Source organism: Diorhabda carinulata, chromosome 8 (genome assembly GCF_026250575.1).
Source record: "Diorhabda carinulata isolate Delta chromosome 8, icDioCari1.1, whole genome shotgun sequence".
Taxonomy (NCBI): Eukaryota; Metazoa; Arthropoda; class Insecta; order Coleoptera; family Chrysomelidae; genus Diorhabda; species Diorhabda carinulata.
Genome location: NC_079467.1, coordinates 3,761,142 through 3,785,764, shown reverse-complemented (window position 1 = coordinate 3,785,764; position 24,623 = coordinate 3,761,142). Strand labels below are relative to the sequence as shown.

The window sequence follows — 24,623 nt, the reverse complement described above, 5'->3', positions numbered from 1 at the left end:
GATAGTTTTGAACTTTATGAATATTTTTACGTTATAAGAAATACTATGATAATGTTAATACTATGATCACTATTGATTTGAAAAATTGGTCTTCTTACAATTTACACCAAAATAAAAACATTAAATAATTTAATCATAATTTATTACAAATATTTTAATTCACAAAATATTATTTAAAATTAATTTAAATAAAATTTAGGATCCTCGGTAAGTGGTGTATCCATGGGGACTAAGTAGCAGTGGAATATGATAACAATCACGAAATAAGTTTGCATCAAATATAATCTGTGAACAAATATGTCATTTTGTTAACTTTGAAGAAAGTTTATCATAATTAATTTTTATAACAAATATACTCAATTCATACTGTTGTAGAAACACACCTCTAAAATAGAATATTTTTTATCTTCTCAAATTGAACCTTGAAACTTAAGAGAATTTCTCTCCATTTAAAAAAAGTTTTTAAAAAATCTTATACACTAATATTTTCTAAATAAAAAATAAAAGTAACAGAAAAACTAATATTTCTCAGGTATTGATCCTTTATGTCAGCAATTTGAGACCCAAAAGAAATTTCAGGAAATTTTAGAGTTTGTTCCAACCTGATAATCAAACAGTTCTTGGGAGCGTTTATAGATATTTTCTGCACGATCAACAAAGTATTGAAAATACTGCCCAGGAAACGATCTTCGGCTACACATGGTTCTGATAATGGTACTTGCTATCAACCGAGTATTGAAAAAGACCGTCCTGGAAACAGTTTACAAACGATATCTAAGTTAGTTGAAACATGTAATCTATATTTAGAATCATCACTGTACCAAGGACGGATTTTGCTTACAAGCAAAAATTAATATTGGTAGAGAATCAAATTTTATTATTCATTCCTGTTTGGAACTTGAGAGATAACATGATTCATGACCACAAAAGTTATTTTTCTAGCATGTAAATGAGGTTTTACATCTAATACATTTTGTTGTTACACTATAGTGTCTCAATTATTGATATATCCCACTCCTATTTCAATAGTGCCACATCCCAAAAAAAAAAAAATTAAAATTGACAAGATATATTTACAGGATATAATAGTGTCACATCCTTAGTACTAACAAATTCCGAGTGAGGCGCCAAGTGTCACTATTGCAATGAGTTACTGGCGACTGTATGTACCATGGACAGAACTGTGAGCCAGTATGTCATTCTATTTTGTCAAGAGATGTGACAAAAATCAAACCCACACCGAATTTTTTTATATAAAGAATCTTATCAAGTTTTATCTTCAAATATAAACCCTATTCCTTTCAACTAAAAACCTTTTATGAGAGAAAGGGTTTATCACCTCCCAGGGTCAGTCCTGTAGCGAAGGCTCACCCACCTTCCGGTATATGGGAGTTTCTATCCAATATCTATAGAGACATCTGTCAAAGGAACCCATTCCAGCAACCGCACTCCAAAAGTCAACAAAAAAAGAAAGCGAGAAAAATATTTTACTGCGTTTTGCCTTTTCTTCTCTAATTTTTTGTCTATTTTATCTTTTATTTTTTTTGGGTTTCATTATAGTGTTGTGTGGTGGTGTGTGTTATTATCTAAAGCAGGCAGCTACCCTTCTATGAGAGTGAAGATTTCCAAGAGGTGATAACAAGAAAAAGAGGAAGAAAAAATTCTGTTCCATGATGCTCAATATAATTTTATATTTTTTTGATGTTGTTCTTTCTTCATCATTATCATCAAGATTTTCAATCCTTCTGATTATAGCTATCCTTACATCACCTTAAAATCCTTTTTTGAGGTTGATTACTCCTCGTTTTCAAATTTTGTTTTCTTTATAGGTTATCATTTATCTTAGCTGCTTGTTATTATTTTCCATTCCTTTCGGTTCCAGCATATTGCCCTCCACTTTTCTATATTTAGTGCTCTTATTTCCTCTTCTATTTCGTTTCTCCAAGTCTTACTTGATCTGCCTCTTCTCCTTGGCCACAATGGGGTCCATTGCATTATTCTTTTCATCATTTCAGTTGTTTTTCTTCTCAATGTTGTGTCTTTGTGCTTTTATGTGTCTCACTGTATTTTCCTTCTCCAGTTATTTCTCTATTTTTTCGGTTTTCTTTGCTCTCCTTATTCCCTCCCGTATTTGAATCTGTTATCTTTCTCTCGGGTCTTTTAAGTTCTTCTTCCCTTTTGTTGATTACTGTTGTTTCCATAACATACGTATTCTTTCTTTCTCTGTTAAAAATTTCTTTGGTAATCTTAGCGAAAATGTGTAGGAAGTTTTAAAGCAAAACAATTTAGTAAATTCACTAAACAGTAATAATTCAAATCAGCTTGACAAAAATGACAAAATATTTTATAATCATTTACTAAGGAATGCTGGAAAATTTGATTAGCAATTTTACTATATAATTTTGTAATTTTAATCCATGATTTATCATTCAATCAGAAAATTTACAATGCAAGTTAAGTAATATTTATAGATTTACCTCAATAAAGGGATACATGGTATCTTGTTTTTTAGCTTCAAAATATCTATCAACATCGTAATGCAATTTGTATCTTCCCGTAGTAAAATCAGTCCTATCAATAAATTGGAAAAATTTTCCTGCAGAGTTAGTTATTCCTTCATTTATAAAAGTCCATCGGCCATCAATGAGCTTGTACAAGCTAACTTGTAGTCCAGATATAGGTTTCCCTTTCGTCATGTCAGTGACTTGGGTAGATATCGGAGGCTTTTCAATAATGGGTTTTTCAGAATCCTAAAAAGTGTGAATAAGTAATTATGTGTTGTTAATAAAATGATGTTTAGTTACTTTTTCAACAGCACCTTCTGAAAATGAATTTTTTAATTGAGATCTATCCTCATATTCTTCTTCTTCGTTGTCGATTTCTATATCTTCATCATTAGAAAGTTCCCGGTCATCTTCATTTTCTAACGAATCTTCTTTCATGTTCAATTCTTTATTCTAGGACGATTAAAAAAGTTTAAACAAATTTTATTATTAATCAGATTTAATTACCTTTCGAACTTTATGCATTTGAGCTGCTTTCTGATGCCTAATGGTACATATATGTTTTAAAAGACTAAGTCTATGTGCATGTAAATTTTTATGACAATACATACAATATGCCCTGGTAGGTTCGCCTTCCACTCCTCTAAGCCATCCTATAACGTATAATATTTCAGAACAAAATTTTTGGTAATCATTGTTGTTAGGACAAATAGTGCAACACAACAAAAACAAATTACCTTTAAATTCGGGCATAAGTTCCCAAGCCGGGCGATAGGTTTGTTTATAATATTTCCCTTTAGAATGTACAGTAACTTCAGATGAAGATTGTATCAGCTGAACCGGAATAATTTGTATTCCAGAATCGCGTTGGTCTCTATTTATTTTCAGAAGATCCTCATTGTCATTTTCATTACCTACACCAACACCTTGGGTTTCCATTATTTACCGCCAATCAAATTGAAAATTACTAGATTTTAACAAACACTACTGAAAACACACTAGGATTTTAGTTTTTCAACTAACACAAGTTGTAAGTTTTGGAAATGGAAAATTACAAGATGGCGATGCAACTTATTTATCCACATCTACATTTTTATTACAAATACGATTGTTCGTATACCTATGGAATTATTTTAAAACTATACCACGTATTAGTTCATTTTTCTCATTAATTTAACAATTATTGTTAAATGTTTGAAAATTAATGTTTATATGTAAAAACGGTTAGTTCACCTCCAACTTTATTTGACAGGTGACATATGTCATAAAATCAAATAATCAATATAAACATATATGCAAAGCAAATATATGTTTGAGAAGTAATTGAAGTTTAATTAAATTATACGAAATGGCCGAACTACAAAATCCATTACCTCCAGGATGGGATTGTAGAAGAGACGCAGCAACAGGAAAACTGTGAGTATATCTTAATGTATATTTCAGTTAAAGATAATCATTTATTACAGTTATTATATCAATCATTATACCAAAACCACAACATGGGAAGATCCAAGAGGAAAGCATAGAATCATACAGAACACTCAGAAACATCCTAACAGTGCTCAAAATGAGTATATTCCAATGCAGGTAAATTTGCATGTTTATAATTAATCTGTCAGACTAGACATAGTTTTCCTATTATCACATGCTCCTGCAATCTATTTTTGTAGCACGGAACCCCAGAATCACGAAGAAATTATGTGTACCCTCGTCAGAATTCTCCTATACCAGCATTTCAAATGCCAACACACATGACTACTAAGAGTTTACCTTTGCAGGTATTTTTCATTTGTGCATGGTAGAATCTTTACTCCATTCTTCATGTTTATTAATTTTTGTTGTTGTTTCGATAGTTCAACATATTTGCTTTATATGACCATGAAAGTAGCAGACAAAACAAGATTTAGGTTAGGGATACCACTGTGAAAATTATAATGTCCTAGAATGTAAACTTGAAAATTTGTTCATTTTTTATTTCTCTACATGTGCAACTTAGTTGGAATTTTTGGAACCGTTGGTGATATTCATATTGATTACACTGTTTACAACACTACTACTGTAGTGACTGAAAGTAAACAGTCTCTGAAGATGGTAACTTGGTTATCAAAACGCGTGTTAAACAGTGTAATTGTGAGTGTTGGTGTAGTGGTGGTGTGAACAGTGTGTTCAGTATCTACATGTGCAATTTAAGTGAATATTTTTATCATTAACTAGTAATTTTTTATAATTGAAAAGAAAAACATGGTTTATTTTCCCAAAACTGTGTAGCCTTGGAATTTTATGGAATTAAAACTATTTACTTACTTTCCAATGTTTAAAATGAGTTAGCTTTTATTTTATTAATTTTCATTTTAACATTTTTTTATGTTATTACTCTTATAACTCCTTGACCCACCAGAGATATTGAGCTTCAAACTTTGAAAAAATAGAAAAAATTTTCATTTTAAAAAATTTATAAAAAATTTGGTATGTAGGTTATCCAAATAGAGATTAAAAGAAGGAAAGGGATTCCTACAGTAATTGAATGGATTATTAGTATTATTGTTTGTTGTGGAGGTGGCCTTGAAGGGAAATTATTTTGTCTTGTGATTTGTCTATTATAATTCATATTTTCAAAATAGTGTGTTTTATTTTGTTCGAGGCCTCATACAGGGTATCGTTATACCAAGAGGATCTTTTAGATCTGAAAAAAATGCTTTCAAAGTTAAATTGTTATACAAGTTACGTTTCAGAATTTGGGATGTAAACATTGTCCTTGACTCTTATTGTTCATTATGGGTCATTCCATATAAAATTAACCAAAGTGTGACTCATCACTTTGTTAAATCTCAATATGGTTGATCTATTTTTGGTAAGATTTGATCGTTCACCAAAAAATGAAAATGATTGTTCATGTTGTTTGGAAATCACTTATTGCATTTACGAAACATATTATACAGGGAGCAATATTAAATACGAATCAAATGAGTTGTTTAGACATTTAAAATTTAAGGTCAATTTCACAAATTACCCTATAAATTAATTAAGAAGAAGGGTTGACACTATATACATATGATAGAAGCATGTAAAGTTTCCCATGACTCACCCTTTATATTGAATATTGGAAAATTTTGGCCAATCAAAAACCTTCCGAACTAGACTAGTGGCGCGAATTAAATGAAATTGCAAATTAGTATAAACGTTCTTATAATAATCATTTTTTAAAATGTAGAATTGGACTTATCTACTTTGCATGTTATAATTGTCCTACAAAAACCCCAAATATATTAAAAATGAATTTAGATAATGATATAGTGCTAAAAAAACCGTAACAGAAATTTGGTTGGGGAAAATGAAATATTTGCAGTTCCAACCCCAATTCTTCGGTTCTGAATGATAAATGCCTTGATTGAAAAAAATGAAATAAAAAATATACCTAACACCCTCAGAATTTGATGAAATTTGGTATGAAGGTTATCTTAATAGAAGTTAAAAAAAATATCATTTTTTTTTTCGAATATCTTGAACAGTTTCAGAATTACGTCCATGTAAAGTTTCCCAAAACCAACATTTTTGATATACAACACCACGTACTTTGCTTTGGAAAATCTCTTCAAAATTTCGATTTCCACAAAAAGTGCATTTTTATAACATTCCTATAAATAGTTTATACTTTTAGTAAGTGATTCTGAAAATTTCAAAGTGGGAGGCTTGTATGGGTTCATAGATAGATAATAATTTAAAAAAAAATTACTATATTACATTAATCATGAAATCGAACTTAATTTAACATTACATCTTAGGCGAAAGTTATTCAGAACTTGATGATTTGTAAAGTTTCAACGAGACTTCTTGAGATGTTATTAAATAATAACTTCCTGTAGGAGTGGCGGGATCAACTTTACAAAGTACATCTGTGAGTTGTATGTCCTATTTTTTGGGTATGAAAATGATGACGAAGGACCAGCAGGATGCATAAAAGTCACTTTTAGCTCATTTTCTTCTTCATTCTTATCCAACACATATACTAGCCACCACTTTTGGTGATATATATCAGTTATATATCCACTTATTTCTGTCATTTGTAGTTTTTCGGGGCGTTTTTGGATGGTCACTATTTCCTCTGTTGTATTTTCAGAGAATCTGACATATCTTTGATACACTTGAATTTTCAGGTATACAAGGCTAGGATTAAATTGCTAGTATGTAGTAGGATATTGCCTGTAGTCAGTGAGAGTGTGCTCTTTTATTATATACGAGTGTTGCTACTTGAGTTTTAAGATATGGCAACACTGATGTGAATATGTCATTGTCATCATAAAGTTTGACGTTTTTAATGGTGAACGTACTCAGAACGTTTTGTCTTACGAGTACTATTCGAGTTGCTTATAGATACTTGAGACAATCGTCTTGGTCAAAAAATAGAATTTAATCGCGAACATTTTCTTGAAATGAGTTTCTATGACTTTTTTGACTTGAATTAAATCTACAGGAGGGTGCCGATCAACTCGCATCGACTTTAGGTAATGAAGCACCATCTCGGGCCACCGTGTTTGCGAATTCAATCATGGTCGCACTTCGCTACAGGTTGAATTTTCAAGTTTTCAACTTTGAATCTTCACACGCGGTGCCTTAAAAGACGTCTGACCGTATAGGTCTTTCCAGACGAGCCAAATTCAACACAAGTTGTTCGCGCACGAAGCACTTCGAAGCAAATGGCCGCCTATTTTTTCGGAATAACTGAACAAGGCGTCACCGTCCATTAGAGCAACGTATAACGGTCAAATCTGAATGGGACACCAGCATTTGTTTACCAGAAGTGTTGAAAAAAATCAGGTAAACCAATCACAGAAGACGAATCCTTCTTCGTCAAGACAATGCGAGTCCTCACATATCAGTCCAAACAAAAACGTTTTTCAACAGTAAAATCATCAAGTTGGTGGGTCAGTCCTTGTTTGGCACCCAATGATTTCGTCTTATTCCCGTAGATCAAAAATAAATTGAGAATTCAACGTTTTTCTATACCTGAAGAAGCGCTTGCTGCATTCAAATCACATGTCTTAATCAGAATGAAAAAAATGAATAATTTTATTTGTCTATTTCAAAACATAAGTAACAACCCTCGTATTGTAGACATTTGTAACCAGTCGTAACTTTAGCTTTGCTTAAATGTTTTGTATTAATGGATGGAGAAATGTGGGATTGTGAATAACTTTACATGCACAGCATAATAATTTTGATAGTCAAATTGCATGGTTTGTAAAGTTTCAAAGTATGGATTTATTTTTAAATTTTTTCAATAAACATTTGAGGATATTAGGGAAACATTATTCCTAAATTATTCATCACTGCTTTCCTATTTATAACCAAAGCTATTTAATAACATTCTAAAACTACATTTTCAGGACATGAAACCTAAAATCAGTCCATTAACTGTAAGATCATCTAAGGTTCAGGATAGTTCGTTAAACTCAGCAGATCCGGAGGAAGCAACTGTGGCCAAAATTGCAGGAATGTTTCCCACCGTACCAGAAACTCATATTAAAATGCTGTTAAAAAAGTAAGCTGCTAATAATAAAAAAAAAATTATGATTGCATTATACATTAACAAATTTCTTAAAAACATATTTAAAACACAATTATATCTGTTGATTTGAATGGATCTAACTAAGTTGGAATTTCTGGAACCGTTGGTGCTATTCATACTGAACACACTGTTTTTACCATCGCTACACCATATATCAAAGACATACACGAGGAACAAAAGTGGGCCAATTATTGTACCCTGCGACACACCAGATTCTATTTCGCAAGCCTCAGATGGACTCTGATCCGAACGAACTCTCTGCCTTCTTCCTTTTAAGTGAGATTGAAAGATCTAACTAAGCTGGAATTTCTGGAACCGTTGGTGATATTCATACTGAACACACTGTTTTTACCATCGCTACACCATATATCAAAGACATACACGAGGAACAAAAGTGGGCCAATTATTGTACCCTGCGACACACCAGATTCTATTTCGCAAGCCTCAGATGGACTCTGATCCGAACGAACTCTCTGCCTTCTTCCTTTTAAGTGAGATTGAAGGATCTAACTAAGCTGGAATTTCTGGAACCGTTGGTGATATTCATACTGAACACACTGTTTTTACCATCGCTACACCATATATCAAAGACATACACGAGGAACAAAACTGGGCCAATTATTGAACCCTGCGACACACCAGATTCTATTTCGCAAGCCTCTGATGGACTCTGATCCGAACGAACTCTCTGCCTTCTTCCTTTTAAGTGAGATTGAAGGATCTAACTAAGCTGGAATTTCTGGAACCGTTGGTGATATTCATACTGAACACACTGTTTTTACCATCGCTACACCATATATCAAAGACATACACGAGGAACAAAACTGGGCCAATTATTGAGCCCTGTGGCACACCAGATTCTATTTCGCAAGCCTCAGATGGACTCTGATCCGTGCGAACTCTCTGCCTTCTTCCTTTTAAGTGAGATTGAAAGATCTAACTAAGCTGGAATTTCTGGAACCGTTGGTGATATTCATACTGAACACACTGTTTTTACCATCGCTACACCATATATCAAAGACATACACGAGGAACAAAACTGGGCCAATTATTGAACCCTGCGACACACCAGATTCTATTTCGCAAGCCTCTGATGGACTCTGATTTGAACGAACTCTCTGACTTCTTCCTTTTAAGTGAGATTCAAAAAACTTACAAGATACTTCGTCAAATCCCAGATATTTCAGCTTTGCACAAAGAAGATCATGATCCAACACATCAAATGCCTTAAAGTAATCCATAGGCGCTGACGTCAATAGTAACAAATACTTTTGGTGAATTTTTTTTGCTCCAGTAGAAGTCCCATGAAATCAATTAATTTGAAGTCATCTGATTGAACACTGAAAACAGATCCTATGGACTTATTTCACTTTATCACGTTGCCATGGATACATATTGACTTCGATTTCGATTTTGACGTTTCAAATATTTATTATTTCAAAATGTCACGATTTGATTGCAATACCGACGAGAATATTCATGAAATTATAATCAAATTATTAACAGCATACGTATTAGAAACATATCTGCATCAGTTATAAAAACTAACACGTCTGGATCTTCACTCGACTTTTCTAATTGTTCTTTTGTTAATTGCACCTTTAAATAAATTCTTTTCGCTCTGTATTTTTTTTCCATAATTAGCAAAAAAATTTCTAACCGCGCATGATACTCGTACATTGATAAACGCTCACAAATTTCATAACAACTTTTACAAGTTTGATTCCAAGCGATAAGCTTTCGAATTTTTTCGAACAATTATCAATGTCCATGGGTTATACTAATGAAATTTTATCACAATCTGTATATCGATTGTATCTTTAAATATTTGAATATCGTCTTGTTTCGTAAGATCTTAACAGTTGTAAATATCTCACACTTTTTAACAATGCGTTTTTATTCAATTTGAACTGGTTGCTTCTGTTGCCAATAATTGCCTGAAATCTTTTGAGCAAACTAAGAAAACAAACAAAATGACAAATTTAGTTTACTATAAATGAAACGTGATTTTTACTATGATGATTCTAGAAGTGCCTAGCCCAATGGAGAAAACACGAAAATTTATTTATTTGTCCACGTAATCTCCTTTTAGCTCCATATACTTTTCCTAGCGATGTTAAATAAGTTCGATACTCTTTTCAGAATAAGAATCGTCAAGCTCTTCAAAATAGCCATTAACTGCCGACATCATATCTTCATTGTTGGAAAATCTTTGACAATTTTTCAAGTCTGGAAACGGAAAATAATCCCAGAGGGTTAAATCTGGCGAATGTGGTGCATGAGGTAGTAATTCAAACTTTAATTCAACAACTTTAGCCAGATAGATGAGCTGGTGATTTGTCTTGATGAAACAACAATCTCTTCTTAAACAAATGCGGCTGGTTTTGTTTGATTTCTTCGCTAAAATGTTGCATAATCCTCGTTGATGAAAATTATGATGACCTTGTCTGTAGAATGGAACCGTCTTTGCTTTCTTTGGAGCCGGTTATCCCTTCTAAGTCTATTGTTTTGATTGTTCTTTTGCTCCGGGGCGAAAATCCGGCTTTATTTCTGTGAAACATTGCCAAACACAATGGAAACATCTTCACGATGCTCTGTTGTTGTTCTAAATTGCAATGTACCGCACTTTTTGAAGTGACTACTATGTCTGCTAGCTTGCGCACTTTCAGTCGACGATCGAATTAACATATCAGGAGTTGACACCTCATTTGGTCGACCACTGTGATGCGGGTCTTCGCATCTGCAGGTCGTACGGCCTTTGCTACCCAATATTTTACTGTTGATAAAGAAGACGCAATCTCACCAAGAGTAGAATATAGTTAAACTTTTATATTGGTTATATAATAATACCGCCATCTCTAGATCAGCCAGGTACTTCTCAGTCCATCCTCATAGATTCAAAATCAAAACAAAAATGCTTAAATTGAATACATGTAATGTATAATTTTTAAATTTATTAACTTATGAAACATAACGAACATAAATTTGTGGAAAAAGGTTAATTGTCCCAAAGTTAGTTAACCCCAAAGAATATATAATTAAACTTTTCTGTGAATCGTTCACTAGATGTTGCTGTATATTTTTTATTTTAGATACTAAGAATCATAACTAAATATTTCGTGCATCCCACTCAAAATTAATGAAAAAGTTTGCTCGAAGGGTCTTCTAAATATCATGGCTTTTGTTTTTCCCATTTCTAGGTATCACAGTCGTGAGGCTCTCGTAATAAGTGCCTTACAAGTGGAGAAGTATCCAATAACGACGCCGGGTCCTTTTGCGACTCCTCCCCCCCAACGAAACATTCACGCTACCCCTCCATTGGGGTTTCGCGTTAATTCTAGATGCAACAGCCCTGGACCGACGGGCTCTCCCGCACCTGGTTGCTTTCGTAGTTCGCCTAGACCTCACTCATCACCAAAATTAAAATTAAGGTCCTTCAGTTCTATATTCTGAATGAGGTTATTCAACAATGTCTAATTTTTAATTATTAGGTTACAATAGGTAATAACTATAAAAATTTGTGACCATATTTGATTTAGAAAAAAGGTTTTTATTTATCAAATGTATTTGTTTGTTATCTCTAAAATTATCTTGAAGAATTAAACTTAAGAACTGGTATTGGCATGATTATATATAGGTGCTAAAGGCAAGCCGTTCATAAGTGATTTTTCTATCGTTTGTTTTCGTTTTCCAATCCTAAATTCCTCTCTCTCTCTTAGATCGTCCCTTAAATCTGCGTACCATCTTTTCCTTGGTCGTCCTTTTTTTCTTGTTGCTCCTTGTTCTATGTTCATAATTTTTTTTGTTGCTCTAAAATTGAGCATTCTCTATATGTGATTCAGCCACTGTTATCTTTTAGTTCTAATTATTTTGCTAATTTTTGCTTCTCCAAATGAATACCGTATTTGGTTGTTCGTTCTTCTCAGCCATAATTCTTTCGACTTTTCACCCCCTAGTACCCTCTTGAGTATTTTCTTTTCCTATATATCTTCCTCTCCCTCTGCTTTGTCAAGAATCCACGTTTATCCTCTTTAGCTCAGTGTTAGTTTTATTATTATTTTGTACAGATGTAGCTTCGCCTTTGTGGGAATTTTTTTGAAACTTATAATCGCATTCAGTGCTCCCAATTGTTTACTTCCCTTCGTTATCCTTGCTTCTAGATTTTCTCCCTCGTCACCGTCATCTTTGACAACCACAATAAGATATATATAACTTTGAATTTGTTCTAATCTCCTTGCTTTTTGTTCTTTCAATTGTATTGAAAAACTTTTTATTGTCCTTTTCTTTTGTGGTATTGGCGTTTTTATGAAGACTTTCCAAATTTCCTTTCCGATTTTGAAAGAATTAGTACATCATCTGCATATACCAATAGTTGTGTTTTCCTTCTTTCTAGTGTCCCTGTTCTGTTCAAACTGATTTTACATACTATTCATTCTAATAATAATAAAAGGGTAGAGGATAACGGATCTTCCTGTTTCAATCCTGTGTTGGTCTGGAAACATTTCAATATTCTTTGGTTTGCCTTCGATTGTCATTTTGGTAAAATTTATTAGCTCCGTATCGTAAGCTTTCAGATCTACCAGATCTGAACCCGCATTGGAGATCTCCGAATAAGTTTTCATCATATTCTCTTCGTATGATTTCGGCCATTATTTTGTAGACCGTATCTGTAGTTTTTGTATTAATCTTGCTTTTCCTTTTTTATGTAATGGTATAATTATTGCCATTTTCCATGCTTGATTACTAAATCCATTTGTTTTTATAACCTTAATGCGAACAGCAATACCAAATAAATACATCTCTTTAAATTGCTTCCATCGGGATTGTTATATTTTGAATCATAAGATAACTTCTTTGGTTTATTTTTATTCCTTTAAACTCTAAATTGATTTTAATTTAATTCTATAGGAATCCATACATTTTTGAATAACTTCTGAAAAGATGTAGAAGATACCTGTAAAGTAGTGGCCCCTAACGTACCTGCATGTCGCTTATTTCATCATAATATGCTTGCTTTTACTTTTTTGATTTGTACCATTAACCGTTTTGCAAAATTGAAGAAATATTAGTGTCCTTCTCTTGCTGTGATTACTTTTATTTTTAAATAGACTACCGGTCGAAAGTTTTTGCCTACCCCTGTAGTTTTAAAGAACGTAAGTAGATGAGAATATAGTAATGATAAAACTTCAGTCTGTAATTGTTACGTATTTGAATGCCTTTATTACATCGGTGCACAATTTTAATGTGCTCTGCAACAATTTCGACAAATAATCGTCAACTTGGTTCCATCCGTTTTAGAGGATATGTGAAGTGGAAGTAGGACACTGCTTTCTGACTCCCCTGTCCAATTTGTCTTACATCAACTCAATAAGGTTGAGGTGATGGCCAGATCATCACTTCCAGTACCTTCTTCCTTTTCAATTCTTTCAAATACTTTCTTGCACAGTTTCGAGGAGTGCTTGAGATCGTTGTCATGCTGCAAGAGGAATTTTCTGCCTAACAGACGCTAGCTAGAATGTACTATATTTCCTTCAATATTTTTATAGTTGTCTTTCTGAAAATCCCAATATTTTCCAGTCGGGATAATCTCCGATCTTTCTTTGATCTGCGCATAAATACTCCAAAAACCCCTAATTTTCACTCCATAAAACTCTTCATGCGTCCGATTTTTGTTCTTTAGCCCACTGCCACATATTAATTTTATTTTGACGTCATAAAAGAGGTATCTTCACCGCCAATCTTTTGGTGTGGCCAAAAGCGTTGCCATCGTGTTTCTCAACGGTCTACTCGCAAGGCGGTCTCGACGGTCCTATCTGAAGGCTTGTGCTCATCGGCCACCCACAACTATGAACTTCCAACAAGACCAGTTTTCCTCGATCTCGTTTTTACTGTAGAAGTTTTCCAAGGCAGATTAATTGATCTGAGCTGCTATCTCTGGGTCCGTGAACTGTCCATCACGTTTACTGATCAATATTATATGTTTATCTTCAACGGTTTGGTTTTTACATGTCGCCCTGAACGTTTTATGTCGCCAAAGCTCCTGGTGGATTCATATTTTTTCACGTTGTAGTCGACGGTAGGTCGAGGTGTTTTTAATTCGGCAGCAATGGTACGATTAATTTTGCCTGGACTATGAAGGCTTGCGATTAATGCACAAGATTCAACCGATATTTTCTTGGTTTTACATATTTTAAAACTTACGAATCTGACATTGCGAGAACCAAAAAATTTCGTCTACAAACCTGACGATAAGACGGTTTGGTCCAAAAAGTATAAAACATAGCACGCTCTTGCGTCTCACAGGGCTACCTGGGACTAAACTACGGGTTTCCGGTGGCAAAATTAGGATTTAAAATCTATATAACAAAAAAACTACAAAACATATACATTTCTACGTCGGACACATTCTTGGAACCTGGCTTCGGTATTTCTTGCCACTAAAGTGCCGCCGAGATGCCATTGACTTGTTTCGTACACTTTACTTTTGAGATACTTCCATAGAAAAAAGTCCATGAGGGTAATATCCGGGGACCTGGGTTGCTAAGGGATGTCACCGAAACGGCTTATCAATTTGCTAGGGAAGAAATCACGAAGCAGCACCATGGTCTCCCTAGCCGTGTGTGGGGTGGTACCATCTTGCTGAAAACATGTCTGTGGAGTAAAGACAGGATGTTCTCTCAATTTTTCTTGAAAACGCACATCAAACCGTCGCTTTGGAACTGTGAGGAGGCTGTTGATGTTTTAAGCGGCGATTTTGTCTTTTAGGGAACCAATAAGGATAATATTGCTTGTTAACACTTCCATTCAAATGAAAATGGGCTTGCACATTGCAAATTTGATTTTAAATGGATGAAATTACAGAAAATTTCGTGCACTATAGTTTTTGGAAGCCCCAAGGCAGCCGGTTTCTTGCGAACGGACTGACGCGAATTATCGCGCAAACTTTTGTGCTGAACTTGTTGCTCGTAACCTTCGCACCCATGATCGAATCAAATCTTCACTTGGAGCGTCACGTAACCGTCGAATATTGTAATGTGAACAAAATCTTCGAATAATTGGCTTTGAAATACGCTTCGATTGCGATCACACGTTGTTCACCCGTCCACTGCGACATCGCGACTAAATAACCCGCACGAATGACGACGCATTTCCCGCCCCTCCGCTCAATGGTTACGGAGAAATTCGAAATTCCAATCCTAATTTTACCACCGGACACCCTTTACAATCGTAAAGCCGGTTCTTGCAATTTCTAACTTGTCGCACTCATCGACAAAATATAACCTTGCGCTCGTATAACGTACACTATTATTTTTAGTTTTTAAGACACCATTTCGACCTTCCCTTGACAATATAAAAGAGAAATTTTTTAAAATTTTGAAAATTACTGAGTGAATTATAGGGCGAGCAAAAAATTTTGACCAGTAGTGTATATAAGACAAATTTAATATGATTTTGAAACCGCTGCTTCATGTTGTTAAATTTTAATCTATAATTCATCCTAACACATATTAATTGCACTGGTATTTTATAAAATATTTTGATCTGTAACCGATTATAGACTCAGTTTTTTTGACAACATTAGACTTTGTCAAGACATGTCAAAATGTGTTAAAACCTGATTAACTTGTCTCACTTATACAGGTAATTGAGCTACAGAGTCTTAATTATAGAAGTAAACATCGAAAAAGTCTCAAATCTCATTTAACAAGGTTCAAAAGTCCCATTAACAGAAGTAATTTAATAAAAAATAACCGGGACCTCATTGCAACTCTCAATAATAGAGGTTTCTCACTTTTCTTGGTCCCACTTAACCAGGTTTCACTGTATTTGAAAGAAAAAAACGGTTTTGTAAAAAAATAAGACTTTGGAAAGTCATGTTATTAGTTAGGAAAAAATTCCGATTCGCTGACTTGTCCTTTTAAAAACATAAAAACTACTGGCCAAAATACTCCATTACTATTTTAACGGTGGATCCACTGAGAAGTATTTCTTCGATTTTGTGGTTTATTTTATTAATTTCGCAATAGTTTTGTTTATTACACCTTCCTTTCAAAATGAAATAGTTTACCAATTGATATTAACAGTAAACAGTTGCAGGTATATGAAATCCATTTTCCCACAAGCAGATGAAATGATTATTTTGGATATTCTCCAAAATAACGATAGCAACATACAAAAAACGTCTGAAATTCTCAAAGATATGGGGTACGTACGAAAAGATACGGTGAAAATCGCTCAACAGAAACTTGAAGCGAAAAAAGAGGAAGAAAGGAAAGAGGAACAAGAAATCGCAGCCGCAAATGTACGTCCTCCAATTAAAAATAGCGAAGACAAGAAAAAAAGTAACTAACATGAAGGAGACTTGTTATTCCAAAAAAAAAAAAAAATTATTTCTATATTTTGTTTCAGTAAAAGCAGCATTGCAAGACAAGTATAAAGATATAGCGGAGCACTTGATTTGTATAGCTTTGGAAAGCGTGAATTTCGATGAAGAAAGAGCAAATCAGATAATACAAATAATGATTCAAGAGGATCAAACTACTAACAATAAAAAAGAGTGAGTTTCTACTAGATACCTGAGAAAATACTTACTTAATCCTTATGTCTATCTGTCCTGAGAAAAATGAGAAAATACATGCCCTTATCAATCCCTAATTGATACTAACTTTCTGTAAAACATTAAAAATCGGTGGTCCTATTTTTTTGGTTTCGAATATAATTTATTTGGTATGTTGATTCATTTTGTTTGCACATTTTTGACCTAAATGTAATATAAGATCTTTTTTTAAGTTCATCCCTGTTAGGGATATTATTGTAATATATACTACCAACGGAAAGTATCCGAAGTTTCCGGACAAGCTTTTTGTTTACTTTTTAATTAAGCTGGAATTTCTGGAACCGTTGCACACTGCGGCAACCTGTGGACAAAAGGGATTTTTTTTTACAAATTGTTTGTAGCTTTAAATCCCATTTTACAAAAAGAAAGGATAGAAATCATGTTTGAACAAGTGGCAGATCGCTTATCGGTCTCGTCGAAACAATTTCAATTTAGTGGACTCTTATTTAATGCTAAGTAGACATCACTTGAATTTTTAGTATGGCAGGCATTGAAAAAGGTGAGTAATAACTATTTTTCATTAATACCTTTCAATAATTATTTTTTCTTTATATCTTGAAATCACATTTTTTCGTTAATATTTTTATAACATTTTAAAAAAAACTTCAAAACAACATATTTCAATTTCGACCCAAAACATTCTTAGTTTTTGAAATATTTTGATTTAGTAACAAATATACATCATGAATATATAAATCACTCCTGCTTTGTTTATTTTTTCCAGAAAACATCATAGACATGAAAAACATTGATGTTCTGGAAACTTGGATAAATTCAAAAGGACCAGACAGAGTTTCAGCAGTTTACGCTATTTGTGCACCTTCAAATTCCATACATCAAACTATTCAAAAGTCACCATAATATATGGTTAAATAATTTTTTGTTTAAGCCAGTTGAGCTGGCAAGGAGACTTTTGAGTATGGAGTCCGCCGTTCCTAAATAAAACCCTTCTTCGAGCTTGGGAAAGCCTCATGTAAATTTCCAGGAAGCGTCTAAAAAAACTAAAATGATTAAAGTTAAAGATTTACTATCAAGACCATCCGCGGAATTAGCATTCGCTGCTGAACTAATAAGTGAAAATAAATCAACCGCGGTTGATTGTCAGTCAAGGGTCGCGCCACATCAGATACTTTCATTAATATTATATTTAGATTTATCTGAAAAAAAATATCCAATTCTTCGATCGTTTAGCTTGTTGGCCAACAAGCTAAACAATCAGCTTCCAAATGTTAAGGCTCTTCGTCTGATGAAAAAATCATTTTTGCCAGTTGTATCGGCAACGGATAACTCTGCAGAGGTAAAATTGGCCACTGGTGAGTTTTTGTTTGTAGCGGCGTTTGTTCCTCTTAAAATAGTTTGTGAAAACAGAGATTTGTGGTTTAACACATATCCATCATCAACCCTTTTTTGCGGTTATATCAAATTTTTATTTGTAAAAGAGAATAAAGCCCTAATCAGGGAACAAGATTTTCAATCAATTACAGAAATTCAAACGCTCTCCCCTTATCGATTTAATACAAGCGGTTGCGATACTGGGAGGAATATTACTTTTAAATTTCATTTTACAATGTTAGATGGTAAAGTGGCCAACATTTTAGCAGAACCAAACTCAAAGTGCTACATATGCAAAGCTACAACGAAGGAAATAAATACAAAAAAAGTATTTGAAAGGATTCCTGACGCAGATCAGTACAGTTTTGGCTTTTCTACACTACACATTGTTCGATTCGGATTCGGATTTCATATAGACTTCCTCTTAAAAAATGGAAAGTTAAGGGTGACGATTTGAAAGACCTTTATTAAAAAAAAACGAGAAAAGGACGCAAGAGAACTTCAGATTGTGCTTATCCCTTACTGTAGACAAACCTATACCTGGGTTTGGTTCGTCAAACGACGACAGGACAGAAAACGCAGTGGAAGGCTTCGTGTAACTTCTAAAGCAGAGGATAAGTCCCTAATCATCACGTCCAAAATGCTTACAACACCGGAAATTCAAATACGGTTCAATGAAAGTCACGATAAACAGATATCAGTAAGTGTAGTAGTGGAACGCTTACAAAAAGCTGACCTAATTGAAATAATTTCTACAAAGAAACCACTTACGACGTGGAAACAGAAAAAAACCAACTAGAATGAACCCTTACACATAAGATTGGACTGTAAACAAGTCCTGTGTACTGATGAGTCCCAATTCCCAACTGTAAAACATGGATGTAGCTCTATGATGGTACGTGGGTGTTTTTCATATGATGGAGTAGGAGATCTCTACAGAATTAAAGAAATGTCTACTATTACATATTAAAAACGCATGCTAACCCTTCTGGAATGCGCCTTATTGGACGTGGGTAGCAAAATAATGACCCAAAGCACACATCTAAGCTTTGTATCAACTATTTAAAAAATAAAGAAGATAGTGATGAGATAGAAATAATGAAATAGGCCCAACAATCTCAGGATCTCAATCCAATAGAATTATTGTGGGATGGACTGGATCTGAAAGTTAGAAAATTGAACACAGTATTCTCATTGGACTCTGGAGCAATTGGGAACTGTTTTATTGACAGGTGAGTCTCGATTTGGTCTATACCACTCAGACGATCGAGACAAAGTGTGGACCAGTGGGCGATTTGCTCAATGTACCAATCGTGAATCACGGCCTTTTGAAAGGAGATCAGTTATAGTTTTGGGTGGAATTAATATCCACGCCCGGACTGAACTGATTTTCATAAATAATGGAGCTCTGACTGTTCGGAGGTACATCGAGGAAGCCTTCCTAGAGGCTGTGTACCCATTTGCTACATTTATTGGTAAGCAATTGATTTTAATGCAGGATAATGCTCGTCCACATACCGCCAGAATTGTTCCGAATACTTGGAGCAAATGGGAATAACAGTTCTGGACTAGCCTGCACGATCTCCCGATATGAATCCTATAGAGCGTTTGTAGGATAATCAGGGAGGCGTGTTAAACGTCGTCATCCCCTTCTTAGTGACTTAAATTAGCTCCAAATTGTTCTTCGAGAAAAATGGGATACTATGGCCGGTGGAGTACGTCCAGAATTTAATTTCCTCGATGCCTGACAGGGTTAGAGCCCTTCACCGTAGAAGAGGGAGTAATACCCGTTATTAGTATTACATAAATTGTTAGAAAACCTAATAAAAATGAAGAGTAACGTTTTTTTTAATGTGTTAATTTATCTTGTATTCTTATATTTTTTTGTAAATCATTAATAAAAATTATTCACTTTTGGCAGATTTTGTTTAAATAACCTATAAATTAACCAATTCTTACCATTAATTAAAAAGATTAATATATTTAACAAAATTATAAGACCAAATCTAAGTATTCGGTTTTAGAGGTTCATAAATTTGGTTAAATATTTAAATTTAGAATTTTCTAGATCAAGTTGATTTACTCAAATCACAACATTTGTAAGAAGCTATTTATTAAGCAAATAATATAAATAAATGAAGTGGTTGTAATAATCTGACGACTGTATTCGTTGGATGTCAAGACTATTAAGAACACACTATTTATTATTTAATTATTTTTATGGTCGTTACAATCACATCAATAAAAAAATAAAAGTAATTTGATACGTTAATGGAACTTCAAATGTCTAAGGGACACTTGAAATCGCTTAAATATGACGTTGGTTCCCATTGGGAACGGTCAGTGTACAATAAATCTTAACGCATATAACAGTGACTAAAAGTTAAATAGGTATATTTATGATTCTTCATAGTCACATTAAAATAAAACAGAAATTAAGTAATCCGAGACGATACGTTAATGGGGGGTAAAATAAGGGACACTTTGAATCACTTAACCATATGATTAACAAATACTAATGGTTCCCATCAGGAGTGGTAAGATAATTATCGTAATTACAGCACTTTTCTTGGATGCACGTTAATATCCAATGGCAACGAATAATTTACTAATAAAAAAAATTTATTTTTAGTCAGGATTCTGTGGATGCATTAAATCAGCCCTCGACATCTAGTGCCGTAGATATACCAATTTCTCAAAGTAGACAATCATTAAAATCTCTATTGAAAACTGAAAAAGAACTGGAAAAGACCAGTTATTCGCGGTTGGTGGAAGAAGAATCGTCGGTATATAAGTCGCCGAATTTAAGTAATACTCGAGGACCAAATCCCGAATATGCAAAAGGTGCCAACGAAAAATTACTTTTGTAAGTATATTTATATAAAAAGAAAATAGTATCATTCACTTGGTAAATTATTCGAGGGTTCATTAATAGTTGAAATTTCTGACGATATTCACGCTGAACACACACTATCTGTAATACGTTTCAATCACCAAGATATCATCTGCAGAGTCTTTTATTTACAGTATAAGATTATTTGGCATAAAAAACTAAAAATATATTGATCCAATTGTAGGAAATACTGTCCAAGTGGAAAAAACTGTCTCAGTATAACAGTTTTAAGAAATTTATTGAAAAAATCTAATCATTTGATTATAATTAACCCATTAAAGGCCGTTAATGCGTTCAAGCAACCTTGCACCAATTATTTTTTATCAAAAATGAGCTCAAGTTGAACATGAGCTGCGTTCATTTATCACTGATATAATGTCCAAGAAAATCAATATTTCCTTCATATATTTTAACTTGCTTTCCTACTTTTCCTTTAAAATCCCCTACTAGATATATTTTCCCTTTGCATTTTCTACTGTTTTTGCCAGATTATTCCAAAATGTTTCCTTGTTATTTTTATCATCATCTTCATTTGGTCCACAACGATAATAAATGTCTTTTGTTCCTTGCGCAATTCCACTGTCATTATCCTATCTTATTGAGGCTTCCATTTATGAATACATTGAACTACGTCTCTGTGTATGAAACAACCCACAACTGCAGCTGCACCACTATGGAGGTAAGACGGACGCGCAAAATTCAATCGACCCCACAGGAACACAGTAATCTCAATTAGCTCAGAAGCCATAACTGCTGAAAAGGTGTGCTCTCGGCTAGTGGTGGAGTGCAAGAAAGACAGAATCTGGTGAGTGATAGCTGCAAGATCCAGCTCGTTTGGGTGTTCGGTTACAAAGGCAACGATGACACACCAAACAACTGCTCCAACCGTACTTTTAACTGGACACTATCATTTAAGAAGCCATCTACACACCATGGAGATTATGGTCGATCCGGAGTGCTGTTGGTGCATGGAGGAGGATGAAATCGTAGACCACGTCCAGCACTGACACGAGCGCGGTTTAAACACTTAGACAAGCCACGTAACTTGTCTAATGACATCAAAGGGTTCAAGCCAAAGTGCCCGATTGGCTTCCCGAAAGACAATGGTAACGACAAGTGGGGCATCTGAAGGCTTACGTGCCCAATGGCCACCTGGCCGCCCACAATATAACTAAATACTATGAAGGTATACTTTTTGACCACTATGAAGTATTATATGGTTGTTTATCAGCTTTATTTTTTTCTTCATTGTTTCCGTTAGGCCTAAAATAGACACTGTCGCCGTTCATAAGTCATTCTCCAGCTCTATCTCTTTTCCTTGATAATCAACATATTTTGATAAAGACTTAAATAAGTCGAAACGTCAATTTTTATTTGTTTATTTATATTTTCAGGGAGGATTACATGAAATGGCAAGGTCCCAATTCCACTTTATCAACAGGTAGTCTGGGATTAGCGAAGGGACACAATCCGAATTTATTATCCAACAGAGGCTACAAACCTATGGGACCGAATAGAAATCTTATAAAAGGTCCACAATGTGGCTTGTCTAAAGGCAGTATATTTTCGCAATTCAAAACTGCCGTTTTTGTTGGAGAAACTCGTGGCGATTAACGGTTTTGTAATATAATATAAAAGTCTAGAATCTCTTGACGTGGAACCATTGGGTCTCCAATTGATTACCATTAACAGTACTTTCTACCATTAACTACTTCATTATGTATGTTGCACTTAATTTTCATTTTGAGTCGACTTATCACACTGATTTTTTATGTTGTCCAAGGTATATGGAATGTTTTGAAAGAACAAACATGAGCGGATTCGTTATCTATTTCTATTCTTTTTATCAGTTTGACTAATTGCTCGTTCAAGTAATCGAAATTTTTCTTCATACGCCAAGTAGCAAATACGGGACGGGAACTTGTAGCGAGGGAGGGTAGTTAAGTCGAATAACTTAAATGAATACCTGGCTGGAAAAACGTTGCATGTAACGGAAATTCAATTGTTACTATTGAAATTTCTTTAACCTTTACTCCTAAGATTAGAAACCGGTTGGGTAAACTGGTATAAATGTTATTATGGCTAAACGGTATGTCTTTGTTAATAAGGATAGCTGAGCCTCCCCTTCCGTCATTTCTATCTTGCCGAATGATTGTGTAATGTGGGAAAGCAATGCTTTGATCCAGTTTGAAAAATGTTTCATTCAGAAGAATTATGTCTGGCTGTTTTTCATGTATTAAAACTCTTAACTCCGAATAATTCGAATATAAACTTCTAATGTTTCATTGTAGAATAATTAATTCTTTTTTCCTTTTCATTTGTGCGTCAGATTCATCAGGGCTGTTTGGTATTGGCATCTCATATACTTCATAATTTTTTATTGAGATCTTGGTTATGTTGGATTGTGATATGTGATTGTCAAGTCGTTTGGGATATGGAGGCCCAGGGCCCCCCGAATTCAATGATATGAGTGCTTAAAATTAAGGTTAGGTTAAAATAAGGAAAATAATAAAGGAATTAAGCTAGGCAGCGAACTTTGAGCTTTAAACTTACTGCCTGTTCTAGAAGATTAGAGTTGCACCAGTAAGAACTTAATTATTCGAAAATTCAGAATTTAATATAAATTTTTAAAGAAAATTCACTTTCACACACGTGCTCATTCACAGAACCTCAAATACGTTTCCCTTAAAAAAATCTCCTAAGCTTTTGGAACTGTGAGATACCGAGCCATATCCATGAGATCTTTCTTCTTTTTTGATATAGGCAGGAGTGCTGGGTGGAGATTGAGAAGATCCTTGACGTCACATGAATTAAACCGGGTGAAACTGGGTCATCGGCAGTTATCTTCTTCTAGACCTATTTTGTTACCTTGATTATTGTTTTCTTAACGAGTACGTACATTAGGATTTGGTGGTGTCTTTATCCATTTTTTTTGTCATACCTGTTTGAAGTATTTTCCATTTACTTTACATTCGATATTTAATTACCTGATATTTTTTGCTCACTATCTGAGGTGATATACTTCTTCTATATCTGACTTAGTCTCGATAGGGTCTTCTGATGCTTAGTAAGTTGTGTAGTCCAGAGTGTGGAATTCTTTTGTTGTGCTTTGTGATCTTACATCCAAGAGTTCAAAGAATTGTTTATAACCTTAATTTTTGTTAAAAAACTGCAATCATTTTATTGAGTCGTTAAAAGCGAAACACAGCAATGTCTAAAAAAGCAACTTACCTCATTTGCTTATGTAAAATTTCCGTTACGAATTAGGTACACTGGGGTATAGCGTACCCCAACTCAATTTAGGTGACATGTCCTCGCTTCAAGGAGCTGAGTCAGCTCGATAATACTGCAGGGGTAACTACTGTTTATTGTTGAAAGTATGTAGAGTGGGAGTAACCTTTAAACAGAGCTAGAATAGACAGTAGCTTAGGGTATGTGACACTCTGTGTACCAGCTAACCTAACCTAACAAATGCAGGGTTAAATTAAAGGATGTGTAAAACAATTTTTGTCAATATTTTTTGAACAATAAGTGCAAGTAATTAATTTTCTTGTCGAGCAGAATATCACACTTTTCAAACTATATGCATATTTTCACTGCAACTATTTTTTATAAAAAATGCAAATATATTTAATGTATTGTAAATTTGATGTAGATATATGTTAAAAAATAAATTAACCATTTAGTGGTTGTTGTTTATTTACTATTTTA

General features: G+C 34.0%; 2 protein-coding genes across 7 annotated transcripts; one reads left to right on the top strand and one right to left on the bottom strand.

Moving 5' to 3' along the window:
• Positions 1-125: 125 nt before the first annotated feature.
• On the bottom strand, positions 126-3,570 carry LOC130897095 (uncharacterized). The gene is made up of 5 exons (XM_057805685.1): positions 3,242-3,570; positions 3,012-3,157; positions 2,805-2,957; positions 2,478-2,750; positions 126-285 (listed from the first exon to the last, which is right to left on the bottom strand). The coding sequence occupies exons 1-5, from the start codon at positions 3,441-3,443 to the stop codon at positions 196-198; spliced, it is 864 nt and encodes a 287-aa protein (XP_057661668.1). The 5' UTR covers positions 3,444-3,570; the 3' UTR covers positions 126-195.
• On the top strand, positions 3,544-23,425 carry LOC130897093 (uncharacterized). Of its 6 annotated transcripts, XM_057805678.1 has the most exons (9): positions 3,732-3,920; positions 3,971-4,091; positions 4,175-4,282; positions 7,889-8,043; positions 11,271-11,501; positions 16,168-16,412; positions 16,480-16,627; positions 20,652-20,885; positions 22,307-23,425. In XM_057805678.1, exons 1-9 carry the CDS (start codon positions 3,853-3,855, stop codon positions 22,524-22,526), a joined length of 1,530 nt encoding a protein of 509 aa, XP_057661661.1. In that variant the 5' UTR covers positions 3,732-3,852; the 3' UTR covers positions 22,527-23,425. The 6 variants fall into 6 exon arrangements, with proteins under 6 accessions (XP_057661665.1, XP_057661663.1, XP_057661661.1 ...); XM_057805680.1 differs by lacking the exon at positions 11,271-11,501 and having other exon boundaries at positions 3,711-3,920; positions 16,162-16,412; XM_057805679.1 differs by lacking the exon at positions 4,175-4,282.
• The last annotated feature ends 1,198 nt before the right edge of the window (positions 23,426-24,623 follow it).

What these genes read in the sequence shown, in the direction of transcription:
- LOC130897095 (XM_057805685.1), bottom strand. Translation starts at nt 3,443, where the DNA reads ATGGAAACCCAAGGTGTTGGTGTAGGTAATGAAAATGACAATGAGGAT. An exon ending in ACTTATGCCCGAATTTAAAG is followed by an intron (nt 3,158 to 3,241) that starts GTAATTTGTTTT and finishes TATACGTTATAG; the next exon opens with GATGGCTTAGAGGAGTGGAA. An exon ending in AAATGCATAAAGTTCGAAAG is followed by an intron (nt 2,958 to 3,011) that starts GTAATTAAATCT and finishes TAATCGTCCTAG; the next exon opens with AATAAAGAATTGAACATGAA.
- LOC130897093 (XM_057805678.1), top strand. Translation starts at nt 3,853, where the DNA reads ATGGCCGAACTACAAAATCCATTACCTCCAGGATGGGATTGTAGAAGA. An exon ending in GACGCAGCAACAGGAAAACT is followed by an intron (nt 3,921 to 3,970) that starts GTGAGTATATCT and finishes CATTTATTACAG; the next exon opens with TTATTATATCAATCATTATA. An exon ending in TCACCAAAATTAAAATTAAG is followed by an intron (nt 11,502 to 16,167) that starts GTCCTTCAGTTC and finishes AAACAGTTGCAG; the next exon opens with GTATATGAAATCCATTTTCC.